General features: G+C 38.3%; 1 protein-coding gene and 1 non-coding gene across 2 annotated transcripts in view; both read left to right on the forward strand.

Moving 5' to 3' along the window:
- The first annotated feature begins 2508 nt into the window (after positions 1-2508).
- trnap-agg lies at positions 2509-2580 on the forward strand. The gene has a single exon. It is a non-coding gene; the product is annotated as a tRNA-Pro (tRNA).
- A 7999-nt stretch (positions 2581-10579) lies between these two features.
- LOC100494487 (putative helicase MOV-10) overlaps positions 10580-24741 on the forward strand; it is a 55318-nt gene continuing 41156 nt past the window's right edge. The window contains exons 1-6 of the mRNA XM_002933535.3: positions 10580-10835; positions 13698-13797; positions 17885-18033; positions 18949-19184; positions 21081-21327; positions 24539-24673. Of these exons, the coding sequence (XP_002933581.3) occupies positions 10702-10835; positions 13698-13797; positions 17885-18033; positions 18949-19184; positions 21081-21327; positions 24539-24673 (1001 nt within the window). The 5' untranslated portion in view covers positions 10580-10701. The remainder of the gene's footprint in view (positions 10836-13697; positions 13798-17884; positions 18034-18948; positions 19185-21080; positions 21328-24538; positions 24674-24741) is intronic.

Raw genomic sequence — 24741 nt, forward strand, 5'->3', positions numbered from 1 at the left:
TGTTGCTTATTTTAGATTGATAAATTTCATTATAGAAACTTGTTAATAGGGAGGTTATTGCCTCAGGTTTAGTATGGTGAGTGCCTTCTGAGTCTACCAGCTCTGTTATTACTGGAAGGGATGAATGGTGTTTTGCGAGGTATGCCAGTAATTTACCTGCACGTTCCCCTTGCTCAAAGAATGCTGCTTTGGCAAAAAGTTGTTTCCTTTTTGATTTTAACGTTAAGTAATTAGCATAGTTTTGTTGGGCAATTTTTAAGGCCATAAGATTTTGGTGGGAGGGGTTATGTGATTGATTTCAGCGAGTTGCACCTGATTTGCTAACTCATCTTGCTCTCTAGCTGAGTTACGTTTCACCGTGTTTATTTCAGTGTGAAAAATTCCCTGCATATACGCCTTAAATGTATCCCAGACCACCAGAGGACTGGCTGTATTTGTGTTTTCCTCAAAGAATTCTCCTATTATATTCCCAAGTTGTTCATCTATGTCTAGAATATCTAACCATATTGGGTAAAGGGACCATCTCCTATGCGTGTTGGTTTTCAGATTCTACCAGTAGGTCAGCAGTGGAGCATGGTCCAATATACCCCTAGGTAAATATACAGATTCACTTAGACCTGCTAGTAACCCTTTAAACACAAATATTAGGTCAATACATGAGAGAGAGAGGTGAGAAAAACAGGAGTATTGTAAATCATTGGGGTACAGGTACCTCCATCCTTCTGTTAAACCCATTGCTGTTGTTAGGGCCAACAAATTAGAGGAGGGGGTATCGTGGTTGGTATACTTTTATAGAGTCTATCTTTTTGTGAATGGAGGGTTGAGTTAAAGTCCCCTGCACATATTACTTGGGCATGAGGGTATGATGTTACAAAGGCAACCAGTTTTTGGATACAGATGTCTGAGTATGGGGGGGGGGGGGTTGTATATATTTGCTAATATAACTGGAGTGGCGTTTAGTAAACAGTAAACAAATAGTGCCATACTCTGTCTGCCTTATGCTTCCTGTGTATGACGTACTCTTTCTGCCATATGCTACCTGTGTGTGCCATACTCTGCCTGCCCTACCCTGCCTGTGTGTGCCATACTCTGCCTGCCCTAGCCTGCCCGTGTGTGTCATACCCTGGCTGCCCTATGCTGCCTGTGTGTGCCATACTCTGCCTGCCCTTCCCTGCCTGTGTGTGCCATACTCTGCTTGCCCTACCCTGCCTGTGTGTGTCATACCCTGGATGCCCTATGCTGCCTGTGTGTGCCATACTCTGCCTGCCCTACCCTGCCTGTGTGTGCCATACTCTGCTTGCCCTACCCTGCCTGTGTGTGTCATACCCTGGATGCCCTATGCTGCCTGTGTGGGCCATACTCTGCTTGCCCTTCCCTGCCTGTGTGTGTCATACCCTGGATGTCCTATGCTGCCTGTGTGTGCCATACTCTGCCTGTCCTATGCTGCCTGTGTGTGTCATACCCTGGCTGCCCTATGCTGGCTGTGTGTGCCATACCCTTCCTTTGTGTGCCATACTCTGCCTGCCCTATGATATATGCATGTGCCATACTCTGACTGGCCTATTCTGCTTGTGGTTGGTGAACCTGGTGTGAGTTTGTTAGCATTTGGAACTCTTTAAAGTGATACTGACACTAAAAAAACTACACTTCAAAATTAAATTGGAATGTACATTAAAAGTTACCTATAGGTCATGTTGATCATTTTCACTAATTGTTACTTGAAGTTCCTAAACCTGACATTTTACCAACCTGACTGTCCCTTCTCAATCTGTCAGTTATAATGTCTCCCTGCTGCCCTGTTTATTCTCACCAATCACCCCATCCAATGTTTTGGACTCACTCTATTTGAAATTACCACAGGAAGGCCCCCTTAACAGATAGTTTGGGACATATTTATTATAGTGTGCAAGCCAACATCACTGTACGTGAATGTTTGAATTCTCATTCATAATCTTTGTTTACCAACGAGGTACAGGACCTCACACTATAAAAGGCACAGATATGGACTTTGATTCTCTGCCACCTGCCCAGACCTGTGCCTGTATAGACTTGTGTTTTCTACCTGTGGTATTTTCAGTTTTTCATTATTAAATGTAGTTTGAAGCGGTTCTTGTAAGCAGTGTGTTTTACTGAGCACATCAGCTCCTGTAAGCTCAATAGGATTGTTCAGCCTCCAAAATGTATTCATGCAGCTTAGTTGCCATTAAGTAACTTGTGCACTAAATAGTGCTAAAAACGGTAAAAAAAACCCAATATTCATATATAAATAAATATATATATATATAGGTATATATAGATATATATCTATATATCAGACTGAATCCTTCTTTTATTTACTTGCATAGCTTCCTAAAAATACCTCACTGCATGTTTTAGGATTTTATAAAAAAAGCAAAGTCATTTCAACCCCATTCATCTCTAACTCTGTAACAGACTGTAATATGATGCGGCTCCTATACACTGCTGATGTGGCAGTCAACTAAACATCTGGAACATTAATAAACAGCTGGCTCATTGGTCTAGGGGTATGATTCTCGCTTAGGGTGCGAGAGGTCCCGGGTTCAAATCCCGGACGAGCCCTTGTTTTTTTTCCAATATGAAGTACACTACCACTAAAAATCATGCCAGTTGTACAATTTATCAAGCACTTTGTGTTATATTTACTTTGCTTCATATACTTTTTTTCTTTCTTAATTTACCTTTTAACTGTCTAGTTACAAAATAAAGAATAAAAAATATTAGGTAATAGAAAATACATAACTTGTATAACATTATACCAAACATACATTATACCAAGCAACTCCTCAAGAAATTAATTAACACTAAATGGATTGAAAAATAATGCTATAAATATAACAAACAAAGTTTGGGAACCCTGACATAAATAGAGTGAGAAAGGCAGCATTTTAAATAAAAAGAAAATTCAATAGGTGAAGTCTAATTGGCTGTTGGTGGCTCCACCCACTTTTTAAAACCTAAAAATGCAGTCCCTTAGTGACCCTGGTGTTAATACTGTGAGAATGGCAAGCAGGTTGAATTTCCCCATTGAAAATCAATAGGTAAAATCTGATTGGCTGTTGGTGGCTCCACCCACTTTTTCTAACTCTGAATCGCAGTTACCCGGTGACTAGCTCTGCAAAGTTTGGGGACCTTAGTATTAATATTTAAAGAATGGCAGCAGTTTAAATGTAAACGTATGAAATCTATAGGTGAAATCTGATTGGCTGTTGGTGGCCCACTTTTCTAAACTTGGAAAGTAGTCACCCAGTGACAAACTGTGCAAAATTTGGGGACCCTGACATTAAACATGTAAGAATGGCAGGAGTTAAAATTTCCCCACTGAAAACAATGAAAGAAATGTGATTGGCTTTTGTCAGCCCCGCCCACTTTTTCTAACCTTGAGTACGTAGTCACGTAGTGACTGACTGTAAAGTTTGGTATATGGTAAGTGTGGTGAACCTCGCACTACAGTGATTTTTAGGGTGCACAGTATTTCGGAGATCTCAAATGTAGTACATAGTGTTATAGACACAACGAAGTTCAGAAACTGGCACACCTAATTGAGTTAAAATATAACTTTTACTTATATATAATTAAAATGTTACTAAAAATAGATGGAAAAGTAAGGAAAAGGGTATTAAAATTCTAACTCACACCCTGATCAAGTTTAAATTTTTAGTAGTTACACTCCTGGATACTATTACTTACAAAGTGTCTGCATTCATAATTGGTTTCTGGGCTAGCAGCGTTTATGGCGCTGACAAGAATGATTTGAGTAATATCATGTGTAAGTTGTATGCTGTGAAATCACTGGCAGTCCTATCTAAGGCTGCTGGATACTATTACTTACAAAGTGTCTATAGTCGTAGTTGATTTTTGAACTAATAACATTTGTAGCGATGGCACAAATTGGTTTGTATAATGTCCTGTATGATTTTTTGTTGTAGGAGCAGTACCAGGCCTATCTGACGATTGGGTATTTTTCAAGAAGGTTGACACTCCAACAGTACAATAAACTTTATTGATTAACCGTGTATGTGTTTATTTTTCACCACTTATTTATAACAAAGTCAGGTGAGTTATATGAAGCCTTCATGGAATCCTAATGGTACTCCCCCAGACGGAAAAAGCTCGCAAGTAATATTGAACTCAGGGATACCCTGGACATGTGTAAATATTGTAACTGATATTATTCCTATCGTACCAAATTTACCCAGTTCAACATTTAGTGTTACCTTCTTTGCAACGGTAAGTTGAGACCTGCTATCTTATTCATAAGAGCGCTGATTGCTAAAGATACGTATTATCTATAATTTATATATCAGTTTAGCCGCACCTTATTCCTTCAGCCGTGCAGTTCGAATGCCTAATTTGCTGCTGATATTGCCCCTATAATTATCTCAGTACCCCCTACCATTCCTGTGAGAATGGCGATTACAAAGCAATATGATTTACACTATATCTCCTTATAATTAACCGACCGAAGAGTTACACTTATACCTTTTCTCTTCGGAATTGGCCGACCAAGATTTGCACTACAGGTTTTTTTCGGATCCAATTCCGAAGTTTAGTACTCATATATCGGAATGGTAATTAAATTGCATACGAACACCTTGCCTACAAGCCAATTCCGAAGAGAAAAGGTATAAGTCACACTATGCTGCAACCGCTATCCCTATAGGAGGTGCAGGAGGCACTGAGATAATTATAAGGGCAACACCAGCTGTAAATTAAGTAAGCGATTTGTTTTAGCTGAAGCAATAAGGAGTGGCTAAACTTCATGTAAGTCGCTCGCAAGAAAATCAATTATCGCTTCGGTATTTGTGTATTAAGCTTTGGAATTAGATCCGATAAAACCTGCAGTGTAACTCTTCGGTCGGTTAATTATAAGGAGATATAGTGTAAATCATATTGCTTTGTAATCGCCATTCTCACAGGAATGGTAGGGGGTACTGAGATAATTATAGGGGCAATATCAGCAGCAAATTAGGCATTCGAACTGCACGGCTGAAGGAATAAGGTGCGGCTAAACTCATATATAAATTATAGATAATACGTATCTTTAGCAATCAGCGCTCTTATGAATAAGATAGCAGGTCTCAACTTACCGTTGCAAAGAAGGTAACACTAAATGTTGAACTGGGTAAATTTGGTACGATAGGAATAATATCAGTTACAATATTTACACATGTCCAGGGTATCCCTGAGTTCAATATTACTTGCGAGCTTTTTCCGTCTGGGGGAGTACCATTAGGATTCCATTAAGGCTTCATATAACTCACCTGACTTTGTTATAAATAAGTGGTGAAAAATAAACACATACACGGTTAATCAATAAAGTTTATTGTACTGTTAGAGTGTCAACCTTCTTGAAAAATACCCAATCGTCAGATTGGCCTGGTACTGCTCCTACAACAAAAAATCATACAGGACATTATACAAACCAATTTGTGCCATCGCTACAAATGTTATTAGTTCAAAAATCAACTACGACTATAGACACTTTGTAAGTAATAGTATCCAGCAGCCTTAGATAGGACTGCCAGTGATTTCACAGCATACAACTTACACATGATATTACTCAAATCATTCTTGTCAGAGCCATAAACGCTGCTAGCCCAGAAACCAATTATGAATGCAGACACTTTGTAAGTAATAGTATCCAGGAGTGTAACTACTAAAAATTTAAACTTGATCAGGGTGTGAGTTAGAATTTTAATACTCTTTTCCTTACTTTTCTATCTATTTTTAGTAACATTTTAATTATATATAAGTAAAAGTTATATTTTAACTCAATTAGGTGTGCCAGTTTCTGACCTTCGTTGTGTCTATAACACTATGTACTACATTTGCCTGTAAAGTTTGGGAACTTTGGCATCAAACCAATAAAATTCAATAGGTGAAATCTGATTGGCTGTCGGTGGCTCCGCCCACTTTTAAACCTAAACCTGCAGTCCCCTAGTGACCAAATGTGAAAATTTTGGGGACCCTGGTGTTTATACTGTGAGAATAACAGCAGGTTGAATTTCCCCATTGAAAGTCAATAGGTAAAATCTGATGATTCCCTGTTGGTGGCTCCGCCTACTTTTTCTAACCTTGAACCGCAATTACCTAGTGCCTAACTCTGCAAAGTTTGGGGACCCTGGTGTTAATACTGTGAGAATGGCAGCAGGTTGAATTTCTGCCAAGTCAATACGTAAAATCTGATTGGCTGTTCACAGCTCAGCCCACTTTTGGGCATCCAACAATCATCATATTTTCATTCAGGCTGACCCCATGACTATGTGATTCAAGTTTGGGGAGTGTAGCCTCAAAGCTGTAAGATTGGCAGCAGACAGATGGTGTTGAAGTCCCCCGCCTCTATTAAGGGATGGTTTCTCCACTTTGACATGAATGGCCTCTTTTACACCTCTTTCAAACCAGCGGTCTTCTTTGTCCAAAATTTGGACGTTGCTATTTTCAAAGGAGTGTCCCTTGTCTTTTAGGTGTAGAAATACAGCAGAGTCCTGGCCTATAGTGTTCGCCCTCCTATGCTGAGCCATTCGCTTGGAGAGCAGTTGCTTTGTCTCACCAATGTAAAGGTCTGTGCACTCCTCGCTACACTGGACTGCGTATACAACATTGCTTTGTTTTTCCTTTGGTGTTGGATCCTTTGGGTGTACAAGTTTTTGTCTCAGTGTGTTGCTAGGTTTGAAAAACACAGGGATGTGTTTACATATCTGTTTACCTCTTCGGGAATCTGGGCATGAAATGTGATCATTTACCTCTTCTGCCCTGCCCAATACCTTAAAAGGTATTTAAAGGACCCTGCTAGTAAGCCAAAAGCTTACTCTCTGATGAAGGGAGAGGTAACAACACTTTATCACCTGGCTGAAATATCCTTAGATGATATGACAAACTGAACAGCATTTTTTAGCAGGGCAAAGGCTGCTCATCCTATTACTCCTTTAATAATTCTAGAATGCCACGTTGCTGTTTCCCATACAACAGTTCAGATGAAAAAGAAAAGGGAACAACTTCACTGATTTATGGGTGATACAGTGAAGTTTTTATAGACTGTACCTTTAAAAGCATCTGCACTTCCTTCATGCGATTTTACATCAAATTGGTCCCTTGTTCAGTGAGCATTACCTAAAGCTGGCCATACACGCACTGATAATATTGTGCGAAACCTCGTTTCGTACGATATTCGGTGCGTGTATGGCAAGTCGGTGAGCCGACCGATATCGCAGGAGGCTGCTGATATCGGTCGACTTGCCGATCGGCCAGGTTAAAAGATTTTGATCGGGCGCCATAGAAGGAGCCTGAGCAAAATCTGCCGTCAGGGCTGAATCGGCAGAAGGAGGTAGAAATCCTATTGTTTCTACCTCCTTATCTGCTGTTTCAGCCCTGAAGGTTAGTGGCGGATTTAACGATCTTTAAAGATCGCAGATCGCCAAGTGTGTGGTCACCTTTGGGGAGCACCATCCTTAAAAGAAGCTCAAAAAAGTTTAGCAGCAACTTGTTTATCAGTAGCTGTTCTTAGAGAAAATGCCAAATTACCAAGTGGCAAGGACCAAGGACTACTAAGATGAACTTGTGGCAGAAGGTTCCAAAGGGTCAACACATTTCACACCCACTCTCTCAAAGGGAACATCTATTAAAGTCTTAGGTTTTAAAGGGACAGGTTTTAGACTTATTTGGCTGGTTAACTGACAGTCTATGCATGCACACAAAGCATCCACATCTTGTAAATACCTGGCCATAAATACCTTGAAAGAATGTGGCCTAAGGTTTTCTCTCTGCCCAAATGTTAACCCCGGAAAAAATGTATGAGTTAAGTTAAACACACCAATTATTAATTTCCTATAAAACAATATTTGCTTCAAAACCTCCCTTGTTTGTGTATTCTTGTATACTCTTTTTAACTGTTAGGTTCAAAGGGAATTGCCATATCAAAGAACTTGGAGTCAGAGTCCTTGAAAAGTTATTTCATCAGAGAAGGTACCTTTATTTGTGATGATAAGAGCAGAATATAGAAGCATTCAGCTTCCAGGAGTTCTCTCCCCATTCCAGCTGTTACATGATTTACTATAGTATGAAGCAAACATCATTATCATTAAAATCTCTATCATTTGATTTGTTACAGATTACATAATTGTATTATTATTTTGTTTAGTATGTATCTTACCATCAAAAGTCACTGGGTCAGCATTTCTCACACTTGTTCAATTCCGTCAAAGTCTACTTTTTATCAGCAATTATTTTATATTAATACTTATCCTAGCAACCTAATGTTTATCACAACACTTAGATGTTACATTATTTTAATCTTAGTTAACTATTAGTCAAAATCAATTCAGCTAACATTGAAATCTTTCAATGCACTGCCTGGTTGCCCATCCTTGACATCTCTTCCCTTTGGAGATGCACATCTCCATTTAACCATCCCAATCTGTGGTAAGACGATGCTCAACATAGGTTAGTAGGATAGAGGTGATGTTGTAATAGGAATGGGGGGGAGAGATGCTGAGGAGTTGTCCAGCATTGCCTGAAGCATTTTCTCCATCAACAGCAAAGAAGGGCATGTTATTAAAATCTGACACGTGCCTCTCTGCTAAGAGAATGGATTTTCTTCCTGCTAATATATAGGGTATCATAAATCATATTAACCGGGAGGACTTGACCCACTACACAAGTGCCCTTAGCTTTATGAGGTAGCCAAGCATTTGCTCAATTAACAGAAATCAGGTAGTATTCTCTAGGCATCAAGAAGGTAGTATAATACCAAAGTCTGCTTGCGATCACAATGGAATGAGGATCTATATGTGCTCAGCCACTGCTTATAGGGCCCTGATCTCCAACCCCCATAGTCTCCATCATTGAACACACATGTAGAGTGACCTATTTTGGGCCCAGTACTGTTCAGGATTATACACCTACTTATATTCCCGATGGTGTTTGTGTGATAGGGGCATTATTTTTTTACTGTTTTTACATCATTATTCCTTAAATTGCACATTTTTAATCTGAGTTAAATAAACAAAAAGCCGTACAAGGGCCATACCTCCCTCACTAACATAGTAGAACAAGCCCAGCAATTGTTCACTCTCCTCTGTTTCTGGGGCTTTTTCAGGTATTAGGGAAGAATAGAAATGCAAGCCCCTTCCCAGTAACATGGGGTGGGCAGCCAAGAAGCCACTCCAGCACAAAAGGAAACTGGCTGGTTATTAAACTTTAAGGCTACCTGGGCTGTAGTGTACTTCTTTGCATCCCATGAATATTTTATGAGCTCTGGGGAAATGACATAGCATATTGAAAGTGGCCAAGTCCTTAGACAACACAACACCCCACCCCATGTCTGCTAGCACAGTGAACTAGTACCCAGCCACACTGATATCTAAAATGAGATTACCGGTTGCCACCTTTTCTGGATAAAAGTTCAAGCCTTCCTATATGGACATCAAGCATCAATTTTTCTGCTCAGGCCGGTAAAATTCAGGCCAGATGGCAACCCTACCTGTAGCACTTAGAGCATTAGAAATAGCATGGGACCAGACAGGACAAAGCCTCATAATGTGTGCCCTGGCCACCACTGTCTCTTTCCACCCTGCGTACAACTGTAACCCAACTCCTTTTACTCATCAGGCAACTGCAGCCCAACTCCTCTTTGTCTTGGGTATGTGCACCTTGACTGCTTCCACTTCTCAGGAAAGTGTTCCCTACGTACAGTATCGGACTGGCCCAAACAGTGACACCAAAACTGAAAGTGTATAAAAGTAATTAGAATATAATGTACTGCTGCCCTGCACTGGTACAACTGGTTTGTTTGCCTCAGAATGTTTATATAAACAAAGCAGCTGTGTAGCCACAGGGGCAGCCAATTAGGGCCGTGGCACATGGGGAGATTAGTCGCTGTGCGACTAATCTCCCTTGTCGCGGGTGACTAATCTCCCCGAAATGCCATCCCAGTTTTGTGAGTTTAAAAAAAATGAGTTTTAAAAGTAATAATTTATCAGAATTATTTTTTTTTTTGCTGGCCCCAGCACTCTTCCGTACTACAACCAGTGTTGGACTGACCCACCAGGATACCAGGAAAACTCCAGGTGGGCCCAGGTGTCAGAGCCCAGGTGTCAGTGGGCCCTCCTGCTCACCCAGCCATTTTCATTGTATGCCTTTGCCTAAATAATATGTATGAGGAAGTGATTAAGAGAATAAAAGAATAAATAATGCGAGTAAAGTGAGATGGAAATTGTTTGGAGACTGGGCCCACAGTCTAAGGTTTTCTGGTGGGCCCCTGGCACCCCAGTCCGACATTGACTATATCTGTATCAGACCCGGCCATGTATTATCTGAAATGGAAAACTCTGAATAAAAGGGACCTTTGTAAATTATTGATATGCACTGATTTTTTAGTGTATTATAAATCATATTTTCACATAAAGTGTATGTGTTATGACAGCCTAGACAATAAAAAGCTCAAGCTAAGGCTGCCTAGAGGACATATGAGAGAGGGGAACTGAGGCAGCAGCAGCATCAGTGCCAATAAACTGTTACTCCTCACAGACGTAGTACAGAGAGTAGTTTTACTTTCGTTTCTCCTCAGTGGGAGGGGCCTGAGTGGCTTCTGCTCCTGTTTCCCCAGCTGGTTCCGAGCTCATTACAAGGTACCCGGGAAACCATCACGGGAGGCAGCGCACAGGGACCGACTGGGAGGCAAAAATGACAAGAAAACGGGGAATGAGAGAACTGAGGGAAGCTGGGGAGCAATTCCTACAGTATCTGAAAGACACCCAGAGAGCTGGCGTTACTAATAAAGTCGAGCTGAAAGTTATTTATGAGGAATTTAAGCAGAGGTGAGCGAAAAACTGAGAATCATTCCGTAATAAAGTGCTGGATTGTTACTTGGTGCTGTACAGTTGGGGAGAGGGAAGCGTTACAGAAAATTATATTATAAATTAATATAAACAGGGGCTGCTCTGCTCTATGAAAGCAAATAGGTGCTGCTGGGAGGGACTGTATGAGTGCTACCCTGCTATCCTATAGCCAGCACAGCAAAGAGCAAGCTACAAATGGGAAATACTGACTGTATGCAATTAATGGAATTCATTATGGAATTCATCATATGACGATTAATCACAACATCCACCAAAATGTAAAGCTTATGTTCTGCTAACAGAAATAAAGCTTATAGTCATATATCACTAGGTAGATAGAGATAGAGTTACCTGTTGTTTTTGTGTTAATGTAAAGACTATGTTCTGCCCTTGCACCCCATCTGGATATAAACTATGTAGAATCTTCCCAAAATTCAGCTGTTGGAACTGAGGTGCTTCCACCACTATGGGGTGTTTTTCTAAAAATAACAAAATCAATATCTCAAAATATCAAGAAAAAAATCAATATCTACACACCGCAGTAGACATACTTATCAAAATGTGAGTTTAGAGCTTAATACATATACACTCACCCATGTTCTATTCATTTCTATGGGATTTTTAGAAGTGTATTTATCAATTGGTAGAACTCACCATTTGATAAATACGTTTCTAAAAATCCCCTAGGAATGAATAAAACGTGGGTGAGTTTTTATGTATTAAGCTCTAAACTCACATTGTGATAAATCTGTCCCTAAGTGTATCTAACACATGGTGGTTTTCCAATTTGATGGCACTGTACTTTATGGAAACGTCTATGTTAACTATGTTTTAGGCTCTGCCTTTAACTCTTTGAGTGCAGATTTGATCTGCCGTGACGCATGCTGGGAAGTGTTTTTTATATCTTTCATTTAATCACAATGACAATTTAATATTAGAGGATGAAGAGAGGCTTTCATGAATTATTAATACCTTTATTTGGAAGTGAAAAATACAGAGACATTTCATGTGAAGGCCCTTTTTTCAGTTGTTTTGTCTGCATAGGAGCTTCCTGGTTGAACCAAGGCCCTTTATGTGATAATTTTTTTATACACAGAGCACAGATCTGTGCACAGTTTTAGGGTCCTAGAGCTGAAGCCAACATTTTGTTTCTCACAACTTTCGAACATTAGTATTGCAGTAATGCTCTACTTATTTTGACTTATTTTGAGAGTGTAATGTTTTACTATAAATACTATAATATATATATAATATATATATATATATAATACAAAACATCTGTCACCTCCTCTGTTCCTCTGTCTTAGCACCCTGTAGCACTTCTCCATGATCAACATCTATATATGCCTATGACTGACCAATTTTCTGTGTATGCAGATTGGAGCCCCGCCCCCCCCCCCGACTTGGATGTTTTCTATTCTCAAGTTGGCTTCTGTTACCCTGGCCCTGAGAACAGAAGCACCTGATCAACAGAAAGAGCAGTTTGTTATCTATAATTTTTGCACTATGCACTGGCTGACATGTTGCATCAGCAGATGGAAAGTACAAACCTGCTTGATACCCAAATCCATAGTACAGGTACGGGATCCCTTATCCGGAAACCCGTTATCTAGAAAGTTCCGAATTACGGAAAGGCCATCTGCCATAAACTCCATTATAAGCAATTAATTCTAAAAAAACCAGTACCTTGTACTTGATCCAAACTAAGATATAATTAATCCTTATTGCTGACAAAACTATCCTATTGGGTTTATTCAATATTTAAATGATTTTTAGCAGACTTAATTTACTGAAATCCAAATTACGGAAAGATCCCTTATACGGAAAACCCCAGGTCCCAAGCATTCTGGATAAGAGGTCCCATACCTGTATATGGATATCTGTTGGGATATTGTACACATACACAATTTTAATAAAACTTACATTGTAGAATTTTCATTCATAAACTGAGAATGATCACATATAACTTTAAAGGACAAGTCAACCCAAAACATATTTTTTTTGCCTAATAAAAGAAAACATAATTCTAATATAATATATTCATAATATACATTTATGACAACTTTGTAATGGTTTTTGAGTTATTTGTGTATACAATTGCTATATTCTTTGCCCTGGTGTCTCTGGTGTTTGTAACACAAGCCAACAGACTGACAGACCTGCCTTGCTGGAGGAGCCTGACATTTGCAACATTGTTTAAATGTAACAACCAGGAGTTCAGCAAATGCTGCTTTCAATAGCAATTACATTTACAAATAACTTTTAAAGCACTAAATTTTTTAATAAATTCATACTGGAAAGTTGCTTAGAATTAAGTTTTCTTTTATTAGGCAAAAATTATTTTGTGGTTTGGTTTCTAAAAATAATAATTTACTCTTAAAAGAGAGGGAAAGTCACAAGTTAGGCTGCCCAAGTGATTGTAATCACTTCCCGGATACCCTGGACCGGTGCTCCTGTTAACAGAAAACTGTCCCAGCCTGATTTTTTTGCGATTTATTATGCAACAAACCCGTGACAAATCTGAAAGTAAAAATAACATCTGTATACATCTACAACTAAAACATGTTGAGATCATGTAGCAGTCAGTGGCAGATGTCCCTTTTTACAACTGGAAGAGCTTTCTTTACTTCATGGTTTTAGAGCTTTTTGGGGTTATTGATGCTGTCTTTTGTGCAACAATACGAAAAATTGTTTTTTTTCTGCATTTTTTCATTTGCGGTTTTTTGATTCTGGTCTATTGATAAGTGACAGACATTTGTGGAAATAGGTTAACTGTGGTTTAAAAAAAACTCAAAAAACACTGTTGATAAATGCCCCCATGATGTTTATTTTCGTTTTTAGAGATGCTCAGAAGAAACCAAATTTTTCCTCTGCTATGTATGGCCTTAAAGTCTCGGGAAGGGCTTATGTGAAGAAGACTACAATAACATTCTATGATGAGGTTTGTTAAATTCTGTCCTTATCTTTGCGTTATTTGTATGATCCCTGTAAAGAAGAGAACAACAGATACTCATTAAGGGGAACAAAGTATTCTCCATGGATTTCCAATTTTGGTTCTCTAATATAAATTCTGTGAGGGCACCTCCCGTACTGTATTATTTTTATGTCGGGAAATCTCATGATTGCTCTGTGTCATGCCCCAAAAGGCATAGCTCTGCAGCATTCCTTGTAGCTGCCATCTTGGGTCGCTTCTCTACCACAAACAACTTTCTTATCTTATACTTACATTATATGTGGGAAGCATATTAACGACTTATTACTGTTAATCACTTTGGTCTTTTTTCTTGTCTGTTGGTCTCTCCATGTGGAAGCAAGGACCAAGAGAAATTAACCCTTATCATGATTGCTAAAGATGGTACTTTAGATTCGGATGACTTTATTCAGATGACTCTTGATGACTTTAGGCTAATAGTACATGGAGCAAATTCTCTGCCAGCAGAATAACTTTTTTGTGCCAAAATCCATCCCATGCATGTAGCAAAAGATGGTTTTCCAAGCTGTTGGAAATAAAAAAAAGTTGTGTTTCAGAAAAAAACTCCAGGGAACATCCAAAGAAAGTCCGCTTATACATATATAGTGCATTTTGTACACAAACAAACTGTGAGGAACAAAAGGAAAAAACACAAGCATAATTTGTATTGCGAGCAGAGACAGACATATGAGGAGGCAAGTCCAGACTGGGCATGAATTAGACCTAAGGTGTGAAATAGATTACAGGTTACTGCAGTAGTTTGTTGTGTCCACAGGTTTAATATTTTTAAAAATAGTGCATCAGTTTCTAGTCTAGGTAATAACCATAAATCCATGGGTTAAATTCAGTCTCTCTCCAGACTCTCAAAGGTTTGCATAAGTTTGTATTCCCACACTTTGCGTTCATTTTCTGTTTTGATATTGCCTTTGATAACAGACATTTTGAAGTCATCCAGGCTGTGGTTGGAGCTATTAAAGGAGAAGGAAAGGCTAAGTCACTGGGTGGTGCCAAAATGTTAGGCACCCACTCGTGACTTTAATTGCTTACCTTTTACTCCGGGCTGGTGCTCCTGTTAGGAGAAAACCGCAGGTACCTGCAGTGAGCGTCTCCTTTTCCTTCAGCCATCTTCTTGTGCATGCGCAGTAGATTGACAAAAAAGTCAGCATTTTCACTCTACTGCTCATGTACCGGCCTGCAGCTACCCCAGGCTGGTGCTGTTTTCTCCTAACAGGGGCACCAGCCCGGGGTAAAAGGTAAGCGATTAAAGTCACTGTGGGATGCCTAACATTTTGGCACCCCCAAGTGACTTAGCCTTTCCTTCTCCTTTAAAATGTTTACCTACTGGTGTATCTAGTTTTTTATTGTTTATTGTAAACTTTTTCTGAGGCTTTGCCCAGTTTCCCCAATGTAAATACCTAATTTTGGACATTTTGTGCATGTTATTGCATAAACCACATTGCTGGATGAGCAATAGTGGCCATGTACATAGTATTCCTCTAGTATGCCAGGATTTGGCACTCGGAGGTGTTGGTTGTTTTTTTACAAGAATCTGAGACAAGGTTCTCTCAGAAAGGCTCAGAGTCAGTTTATTAGTCAGACAAAATACAAGTCTTGTGGAAGCAGTCTCTATAGCACACCAACCAAGCCGACACTATGGGGGGAATTCACAAAAGTGGTGATATTGAGACAAAATAAAAGTGGATATTTGTCAGATTTTCCACCTAATTCACAAACCTCTATCTCCACTTTTGTGAATTTGTCTTTTAAACAGTTTTCAGATTTTGTCATTTTCCCGACTTTTTTTTTATGAATTTGCCTTTAGCTCTTAGTAAATCTGTCGGTGCCATCAAACCCAGTCCCTCGGCTACAGGAGCCTTGAAGTAAGGATTTTACCAGCAGGATTTTGCATTTCATATGCCATTTGTCATTTCACTTTGTGGGCATTTCCTGAGGGGTAATTTTATTTGCCCAGGGAAACTATATATCATTTTTTTCAGGACAATCTGGGCTATATTTCTGTGTAATTCCACTCCTGTAACAAGATATAAGGGTCTAAATACCTTCTTCTCTAGCCCCTACTCATTACTGGGCAGCAGCAATCTGGCCCACACAGACTCCAACATGCCCGGTGAAAAGAGGTCCAACAGGACTAGGGCCCACTGGGTTTTTATCCAGTGCCCTGTTGGGGCCAGTCCAACCCTGTACCCCAATATCCCAGTTTGGGTGCCAGTGTGTATGTGCTGTTTGCTGATCCCCAAGATGGTGGATGGGAACAGGTGGGGGCCAATGCTGTCAGGCAGCTCTGTAGTTCTGGACATGCTATGGGAGCCTGGGAGGCTTTACTTTTCCTTTTAATAAAAATGTTTACAATATATTCACACAAAATGTTATTATTGCCTCACTGATTAAGCTAAAACTAGCATAATCATGCAAATGTGAGGTAAAAACTTTTTATACATAAATTATAAATTAAACTTTTTTTAATCAGTGTTTTACTTGTTTATAAAATGTTAATGAGGCTTTTTGAACCTATTGTTCTAGGGTTAGACAGAAACTTGTCCCTTTACATTCCCTCTATTAATATGTTAATGATCCCCCAAATGGGCCCCCACCAGAGGTGAGAAATGGAGACTGGGGAAACAAAACAAAACAAAAGAGTTTAGAATTGATCTGACAGAGTTACACTGAGCTTTACTCCATTTTGAAAATGTCGGGAAAAAATGTCGTTAAAACGTCGTATAAATGTCGTTTAAACAACAAATTCACAAAAGTGTCTGTAAACTGTCTTTCTTTCACCAAAAACGGAAAAGTGATGGTTGAGTCGGAATTTAGGCGGATTTCTGTTTGTGAATGTGGAGAAAGTGTTTTCAACCAGTTTTTCCACCACTTTTACTCCTAAAAAGGGCTACCTCCACTTTTGTGAATTCCCCCCTATGTGATACAAAAGGATTCAAAAGAATACAGTAACAGTCTGTGCTTTTGTAACCTTTCATGACGATTTATATCAGAAGCATAATATTCAGTTGTTTACATATAAGGCAAATTATAGGCAAACTTGTTTGTTACAAATTAGCTGCAAAAAAAATCTATTATTATGAGCGTACAACTGTATTAAACTTAAAGTTTCCTGTGAAAAGAGGAACCAGGCACACTGTTTATTATCACCAACGGGTGCAGTGTGGTTTGCTAGACTTCATTGTCTCAAATCTTCCAGCTATGATCTTAAAATAAGTATTAACCTATTACTGCCTTTTAGCATTCACTCTTATTTCACCCTGCCTTAGGCCTATCTATATTGGGGACACAAATTGGGGCTATAGATAAAATAAAGGGGGGTGTCCCATCTGCAGACACGTCTGCCTTCGGGTGAAAGTCTCTACAATAATCAACAGAGGAGAGCATGTGTGGGCATGTCTTGCATTTCTTCCTCAAAGGTGTGTTCCATTGCTAATAGGTCCTGAAAGGGAACTTGATATAATAAGTCCCCTTAGGTTTGAAGCTTGCCTAAATGCCAGAAAAGGTGGATCCGGAAATGTAATATTTAGCCTTTTGTCTTTTTGTAACATGTCTTTTAGCTCTCTGGCTAGGTTGTAGGTTGTGACAAGTGGTACAACCAACTATTAAAATACAAACAGAAAAGGGAAACAAATTGCTTTTCTGTGGGATGCAAACAGTGGCTATAGTATCATAATATAGTATAATTATAATCATGTAGCTATAATCATGTAGGAATTCAAGGGCAGTTAAAACATATGACTTTAGCCTAGTAGTAGATGATAAAGCATGATAAAACCACCTTATTCTAAGTTTTATAATAATGTTCCAGGGCTTCTTGTTGATTATAAGATTTATGCACAGCCATAAGTAACCCCTTCTGTGCCACAAATCACAGAGTATACATTTCTGGCACACAATTTGTTCAATAACAGGTTGCAAAAACACCTGTGGGAAAGGGTTAAAGGATGAATTTGTTACTTCAGGTGTAGAAATGATCCCTTTTTCTATTTGCAGTTTATTGCTTATTTTTTAAAAAAAGCCTGAATTTAATCATTTGCAGGGTGTGAGTAAAAGATGGCCGCCTCTGACAGATCAGTACTTTGTTATGCGTAAGAATAAGAGGCCTGAACCCGAGCAACCACTGAATAATGGAAACATCTACACCAGATCAGAAGCACGGAGAATCTCTAAATGGATTAGCAACAACAGGTTTATATTTATTAAGTAAAAAGAAAAATGGCACAAAATAGTATGCAGAAATGTAGGGGATTTTCTCTTCAGCTGTCTACATTTAAATATCTCCTCATATATAGTCTACTTTGTGGCTGCCTGGGCCTTCATACTTTCCATGAAATATGGCCCTGAGCTTTTTATTTTAAATGTCCTACTTACTTTTATTTCTTTACTTTATTGAACAAGTTATTAGTTGTGACAATGTGTGTTTATTCTGCACATGGCCACATAATTTAGATTTATGTATCACTGGCCAATTAATCATGTACCGTAGTATGATACTTGCCTAGTTTTAAGATGCAATAACTTTTTAAGCATTGTTCCTGTATGGGGGAATCTTTATATTATGCACTCAGAGATATGCAAAATATGTATTTTTTTACTATCCATAAGTAGTCATATTGGTCATAATGTACAATTATTTTGTTACTCCTTTACTTAACTATGGTAGAAATTGGCCCAATTGGCCAACTCAATCTGCCTAGGTTTAGCCAGCTTTACAGTGTGGTACAACCTAACAGAAGTCATAAAAACAGCGATTCTGTTAGACGTGTCTGCATTTCTCTTTTCAATATAAAAACTAATGAAGATCTGTTATTATTGAATGAAGATGCTATTGTTAGAATATATACTTCCCTGAAAATAAATATTTGTGAACAGAAAGATATACACAAACCTGCAAGACTGCGAATAAAGTAGATAACCAGTGATTTAGGAATGTCGATATCCTCAGTGGTTTGGATACATTTTGCTGTGACTCATTGCTTTTAATTGAAAAGAGGCAATGGGATCATAAAGAGTATAAGTTGTCACTAGCAGTCAAGCGGTTAATTCTCGTGTTCAGTTATTTGTTATACAGATTGCTGGGTACCAATTCTGTTTTTATTACAGATCTCAATTCCTTGGGAAGAATGACATTCACATTTCTTCAGACCATGATCATAGCGAAGGCCGTATCCGTTTTAAGTGCATGCTTGATGAAGAGTTTATTTTCCCAGTTCGGGTTGAGAATAAATCAGCTAAGCCTGTGAGCTTTATCCAGTACTCACCACTTCAGAGAATGAATGTCTTCTCGTTTAGCGATGCACAAAATGTGTCCAAAACGGCCCCTTTAATTCTAAACCCAGGTAAGTACAGCAGGCCTACTTTATGGGGTATGTATAAACAACAAACAAAAAGTGCTATTGACTGGTTTTCCCTTATAAACAAATTATTAGATCAGAAGCATTTTAAAATGATTGTGTTGTCCAGGTATACTTTATTGGTTGCCATAAACATCACCCCTGTGCACATTAGGTTATATCCCTTTAAACCACCCCAAATAACCTTCAAAGATCACATGCTGGTGACAGCATCTTGAACTGTAGGCTCCAATTGTGCTTGCACTCACCGTGTGTCTGGCATTATCATGGTTGGAATGGGACCTTGCAAGACCCCACCTAGACAGTAAGTTCAGAGAAGTGCAGTTTTTTTTTCTTGTAGGGCTAATAATAAGTACAATTATGTAAATTAACATATGGTAAACAGTATACAGTAATGTGATAAAAAATGTAATTTTAATTAAAAGGTTGGTCCATAGGTAAATGCATGATTTATTTACTGATCCTGTATACTGTGGTAACAATTGATAAGAGTGTGGTCACTTTGTGATTTAATATGTATAGTGTCACATGACAAAATACTGTGCAGTATAGTGATTCATTATAAACATCATGTTCTACGAATGACCAGAGGCACAGGTCAGGTTCAAGGACAAGTATAAAACTGCTTCCTCAAACTAGATTCTCACCAATTTTCATTGTTTCAAGGCCCTGCCATTTTATGTAGTGGACAATGTACTGTAATTTATACAGATATTGGAAACCACTGAGGAGATATCAGTCTTTAAACCCTTATAGGCAGCATTTGAATTCCTGCTATGTACCCTTCAATACTTAACTTCAATTCAATAACTGGTGCTGACTCAGCCTGTATACTTAATAAATTATTGCATTGTTCCCTTAAGACTCACATTATACTTACCTGTAATAGCTGTGGATATGGTCTCAGTAGTATACCAGTGTTTCAAAGGGTTGCAGGTAGATGTATCAGAGTTAGTTGACAGTTAATAGCTACACAAGGCATCCAGATTCAAATACTGAATATATTACCATCCATTCTTTACATTAGTCACCTGTGGTAGCCGAGATTTAACCGCAGGCAACTAATCTCCCCGTGTGTCACTACCCTTAAGAGCCAGGAGTGCAGAGGATAGACACATTAGACAGATTCTTCTTTTTATAGCTATTATATGCATGAATAACTTTAAAGCCACTGATATTTTTAATTAATATATACTGTAGTTTACTGTACTATTGAACTGTGCTTCAACTATTGCAAAATTTAGATGTTCTAATACATTCCAGATATAATTGTACTACTGCCTGTATATTGAAGGCCCAAATCACTTTACTAAAGACGTACAGATATTATAAGCACTATACAACATTCCATAATAATGTTGTAGTCACTCACTCTCTGGTTCTACATTAAAGGTAAACTAAAAGTTAATATATAATAGGATAGAAATGGTGCTTTTTATGTTTTGGGCTTCTGTACCACCCTAAGGCAACTTTAGCAAGGAAGATCTGTGCATCTAAAGATTCCCTTAGTAGCTCCCCATCTTCTTTACTGCTGATTCACTGCACATTCTATGGGTTGCTTTTATTAGAGACCTACTCAATATATACTATATATACAGGTGCAATATCATAATCAGCCCTGTGGCATCAGCTTCTATAACAGATGAACCTAACTTTCTGCTAAAGTTTTGATGTGCATAGTATAGATTCTCAACAGAAGCTTGTAGCACAGGAAGGCATGTATTATTACTGTTATAGGTTTGCTGAACCACTGTGCTGGTAAGTTCGGGATATAAAATACAACTTTTCTAGGCATTACCTTTTTATGTTTTAGTTCTTTTTTAATTAGTATGAAACTTTATTTTTTAACTTTAATTTAATTGCACCTACTCTCCTTTTAAGGGGACAGTTATGAGATTCGTTGTTGTTGCATACCAGCCTATTATGGATATTACCCTGTCACTTTGGTATGTGAGTTCATGACAGAGAATGACACCTCCAGTCGGTCAGTTGCTGGTAGATTTATATCAGCTGTATGTACCAGTAAGTTGGTGGATGAGCTTAAACCAACATCTAAATATGTTCCATATCAAAAAGACCTCCTTAAGCCATCTGAGAGAATTGAAGAAGATGGATTTCACCTTGACTAGTAAGATTTTTTATTTTATTTTTAATAGTACAGGTATAGAATCTATTATTCAGAATGCTTGGGACCTGGGCAGATTTCTAGATAAGTGATGTATTTCTAATTCGGAACACCATACCTTGTCTACTAAAAAACATTTAAACAAAATATAAACCCAGTGGATTGCTTTGCTATCAGTTTGGATACATGCAGCTTTGTTAACATTGAGTATTATTATTACAAACAAAAGGAAATCATTAAAAAAAAAAAAAATATTTGCTTAAAATATGCTGGGAGGTGGCCTTCTTGTTATTCAGCTTTCTGGATATTGGATTTCTGAATAAATGATACCTGTATAAGCTACAATAAATAAAGATGTTATAGAATTCAAACATCATTTTAATGTTATCAAGATGCCCGTGTCAGTGTTCCTTAATTGCAAAATAATGCTAGTGCCACACAGGGTTGATTCTTGACATGTGTATAAATTCTGGTCGAGAATCAGCCGATACGCTGGCCGCTCATGAGTCTGCATTCACAGGACCGATTGTCAGCACAGAAATGCATTAATACTCATTTTTACGTTGGAATCTGCTCCATCTGTCTGTCTACACCAAGGCCGACACAATGTCTGTGAGTGCAGACATAGGTGCGGGCAGAGGCCAGCAGATCAACGGAATCAGCCCAGTGTGGCACTAGCCTAAAGGGCATGTTCTACTTAGGGTTTCCAACATGTGCATTGTACACTTTTTACTGATAAATCAGGCTTTAAGAATGCATTATGACATATTGACCAGGAACACCATTCACAGCAGTATTAATAGGGTGTGTCACAAATCTTTATGAGTCAAATTCAAAGCAAAGCCTCCCCTATTCATCTGTTGATTAAGCTCTGTTCTATTTATTCAGCTTGCAGGAAACCATGCCAATTTCAAGTATGCTGTGTTTGTGTGTTTTTTTTTTTAAATATAATCACTGGGGCAGCCACTTTCTTAGGCACCTCCCAATCAGGCTACTTCTGTAGGTGTGCATCATCACCATCTTCTCTTAGGAATCCCTTGGGGCTAATTTGTGCTGTGTACATGTGCAGTATAGTGAAAAACATAGCTTTAAAGCAAAAACCATTTTTTTTCTTTTTTTGCTTGTTTTTTTGATCAGGATCACTGGCCCATGATCTGAGGTTAGTGATTCTAATCACTGCGGGGTGCCTAACAAATAAGCACCCCTCAGTGATTATACTACTTCTCTTTTAAGAAGGCATAGAATCAACTATCCACCACTTTGGCAGTGGATATTTCTGCATGTACAATACATTTCACCATTTAGTAAATCCTGACATTTATTGGCATTCATGTTGTCTCATTACAAAAAAAATTCTAGCAATTTTTGCTTTAACAACAGTAATACATGTGGTGGGAGGGTGCAGAAGAGGTAGTGAGAATGGAAGAGGAGGAATTAAAAAAAGGGAGGAAGAAAGAGTTAATTTTATATATTCTTTCCACCTAGTTTCTGTCACCTCTTTCCCAAAGTTAAGATAAATAGATATTATTTTTTTAGATGAGTTAGTGACCATGACATTGTGGAAAGTAATGTGGCTGCTAACTTGTTATGGTCACTTTCTCTTTTTTAAATGTCAGTTTAAGAGTTTAAAGTTTGATAAAACATTATAGAAATGTAAGGTCATTTACCAGGGGAGACAATCTTCTCCTTCCCCAAGACAAATTCATGAGAAGACTTTAACACATCGGTGGGGAACACAGAAGTGCAATAGGATGTACATAAGTCTTACAAGCTTACATTATTGCTAATTTTTATAGTCACTCACATTACTCCTGCCCACTCCAATGCTTTTCTCCCCTAGTCCAATATGTTAACAATCATTATCCAGTGCTCTTGTTTATATCAATTCATCTCCTTTGACACACATTGGGTCTGTACGGTCTTTGGTGATAACATGTTCCAGACAACATGTGATGAGATATTGGTGGATGACATGTTCCTCAAGCCAGTAGCCTTCTTGGAGATGAGTGACTCAGCAAGTTTTAGTTATAACAACTTTCAGCTACAAAATGGTAATGGCAGATTCTGTTAATGCCTTTAAGAGGGGCCTGGATGAGTTCTTGAACAATCAGAATATCCAAGGCTATTGTGATACTAATATCTACAGTTAGTACTAGTGGTTGTATATATAGTTTATGTATGTGAGTGTATAGATTGGTAGGTGTGGGTTAGGTGTGCTGGGTTTACTTGGATGGGTTGAACTTGATGGACACTGGTCTTTTTTCAACCCTATGTAACTATGTAACTATGTATGGCAAGTATGGCTAAATGAGACCTATAACTCTCTCATGTAAGCCTTTGTTTAGGCCCAGACCTCTGCCCATGTGAACCTAAACTTATTCTCGCACTACATAGGATTATCATGTATATTGAAAGCACATCAGATCAAGGAACATTTTTACCAATAAATATTGTATCATGTTTGTTCTGCCACATACCTTTTATTACCTCAGAAAATCGAATAATTATTCTTAAATGAGAGAAAATGTAAATTGTAAAGTAGGGCTACATCTCTAATTCCAACCAAGGAGACTAGAGCATAATGTTCGCAGATGTTCCTCTAGTCTCAGCAGTAAGTTTTATTAGTAATTAAGCTTTGCCAACTAACAGTTTCCAGAAGGAAACAGTGGGAGGGGAAAGCACCATCCAATGCACAGCAATACTTTTCTTTTCATAAAATAGCAAGAAGAAAAATCAGTTTAGGCTAGTTTCATAGGGATAATTTAATCCAGGATACCCAGTATAGAAGTTAGTGGTGACAGAAACCAAGGGATTCTTATTTCATCAGCCACAGAAGATGTCAGACCACTATCTGGTTATTAGAGGTCAGGCCCAAAGCAAATGAAAAGTCTGCAGCTGATGAGCAAGATCATTCAACAGCGTTACATTATATCTCACATTTCACATTTAAACAATATTTTGAAATTCATAAGAAACCAAAATCCATTTGACTTTTCCTTGCATTGACACATTATTATAACATATATAGTTATCCCTGTCCCCTGCAAAGAGTAAAAAAGATTTACAAAATTGTGGAATGGTAATCTGTTGTCCCATTTTAAAAACAAATAGGGCTTTAAGGCTTTGTTGCTGGAAGTCCAGCTAAATACTTGATTAAATAAAAATAAAAGTTGCATAAACACAATTCATACATAATATATTTTTATTTTTCTAGTGAAAGGAATTCATTACTAGAAATGGAAATCCCTCTAGGACAATTCCCTCCACCTCAACATGTAAGGGACAGCATTAGCGCAGGTGTAATCTCCAACAATGTAGATGGTAAAAGACGTACAAGAAACCAAGACAGGTAAGTCTCAATTACACAGCACCAAATAGGCCAACAAGAAAAATATACCCTGTTTATAATACAGGCTG

Source organism: Xenopus tropicalis, chromosome 2, assembly GCF_000004195.4.
Source record: "Xenopus tropicalis strain Nigerian chromosome 2, UCB_Xtro_10.0, whole genome shotgun sequence".
In the NCBI taxonomy this organism is placed as follows: Eukaryota; Metazoa; Chordata; class Amphibia; order Anura; family Pipidae; genus Xenopus; species Xenopus tropicalis.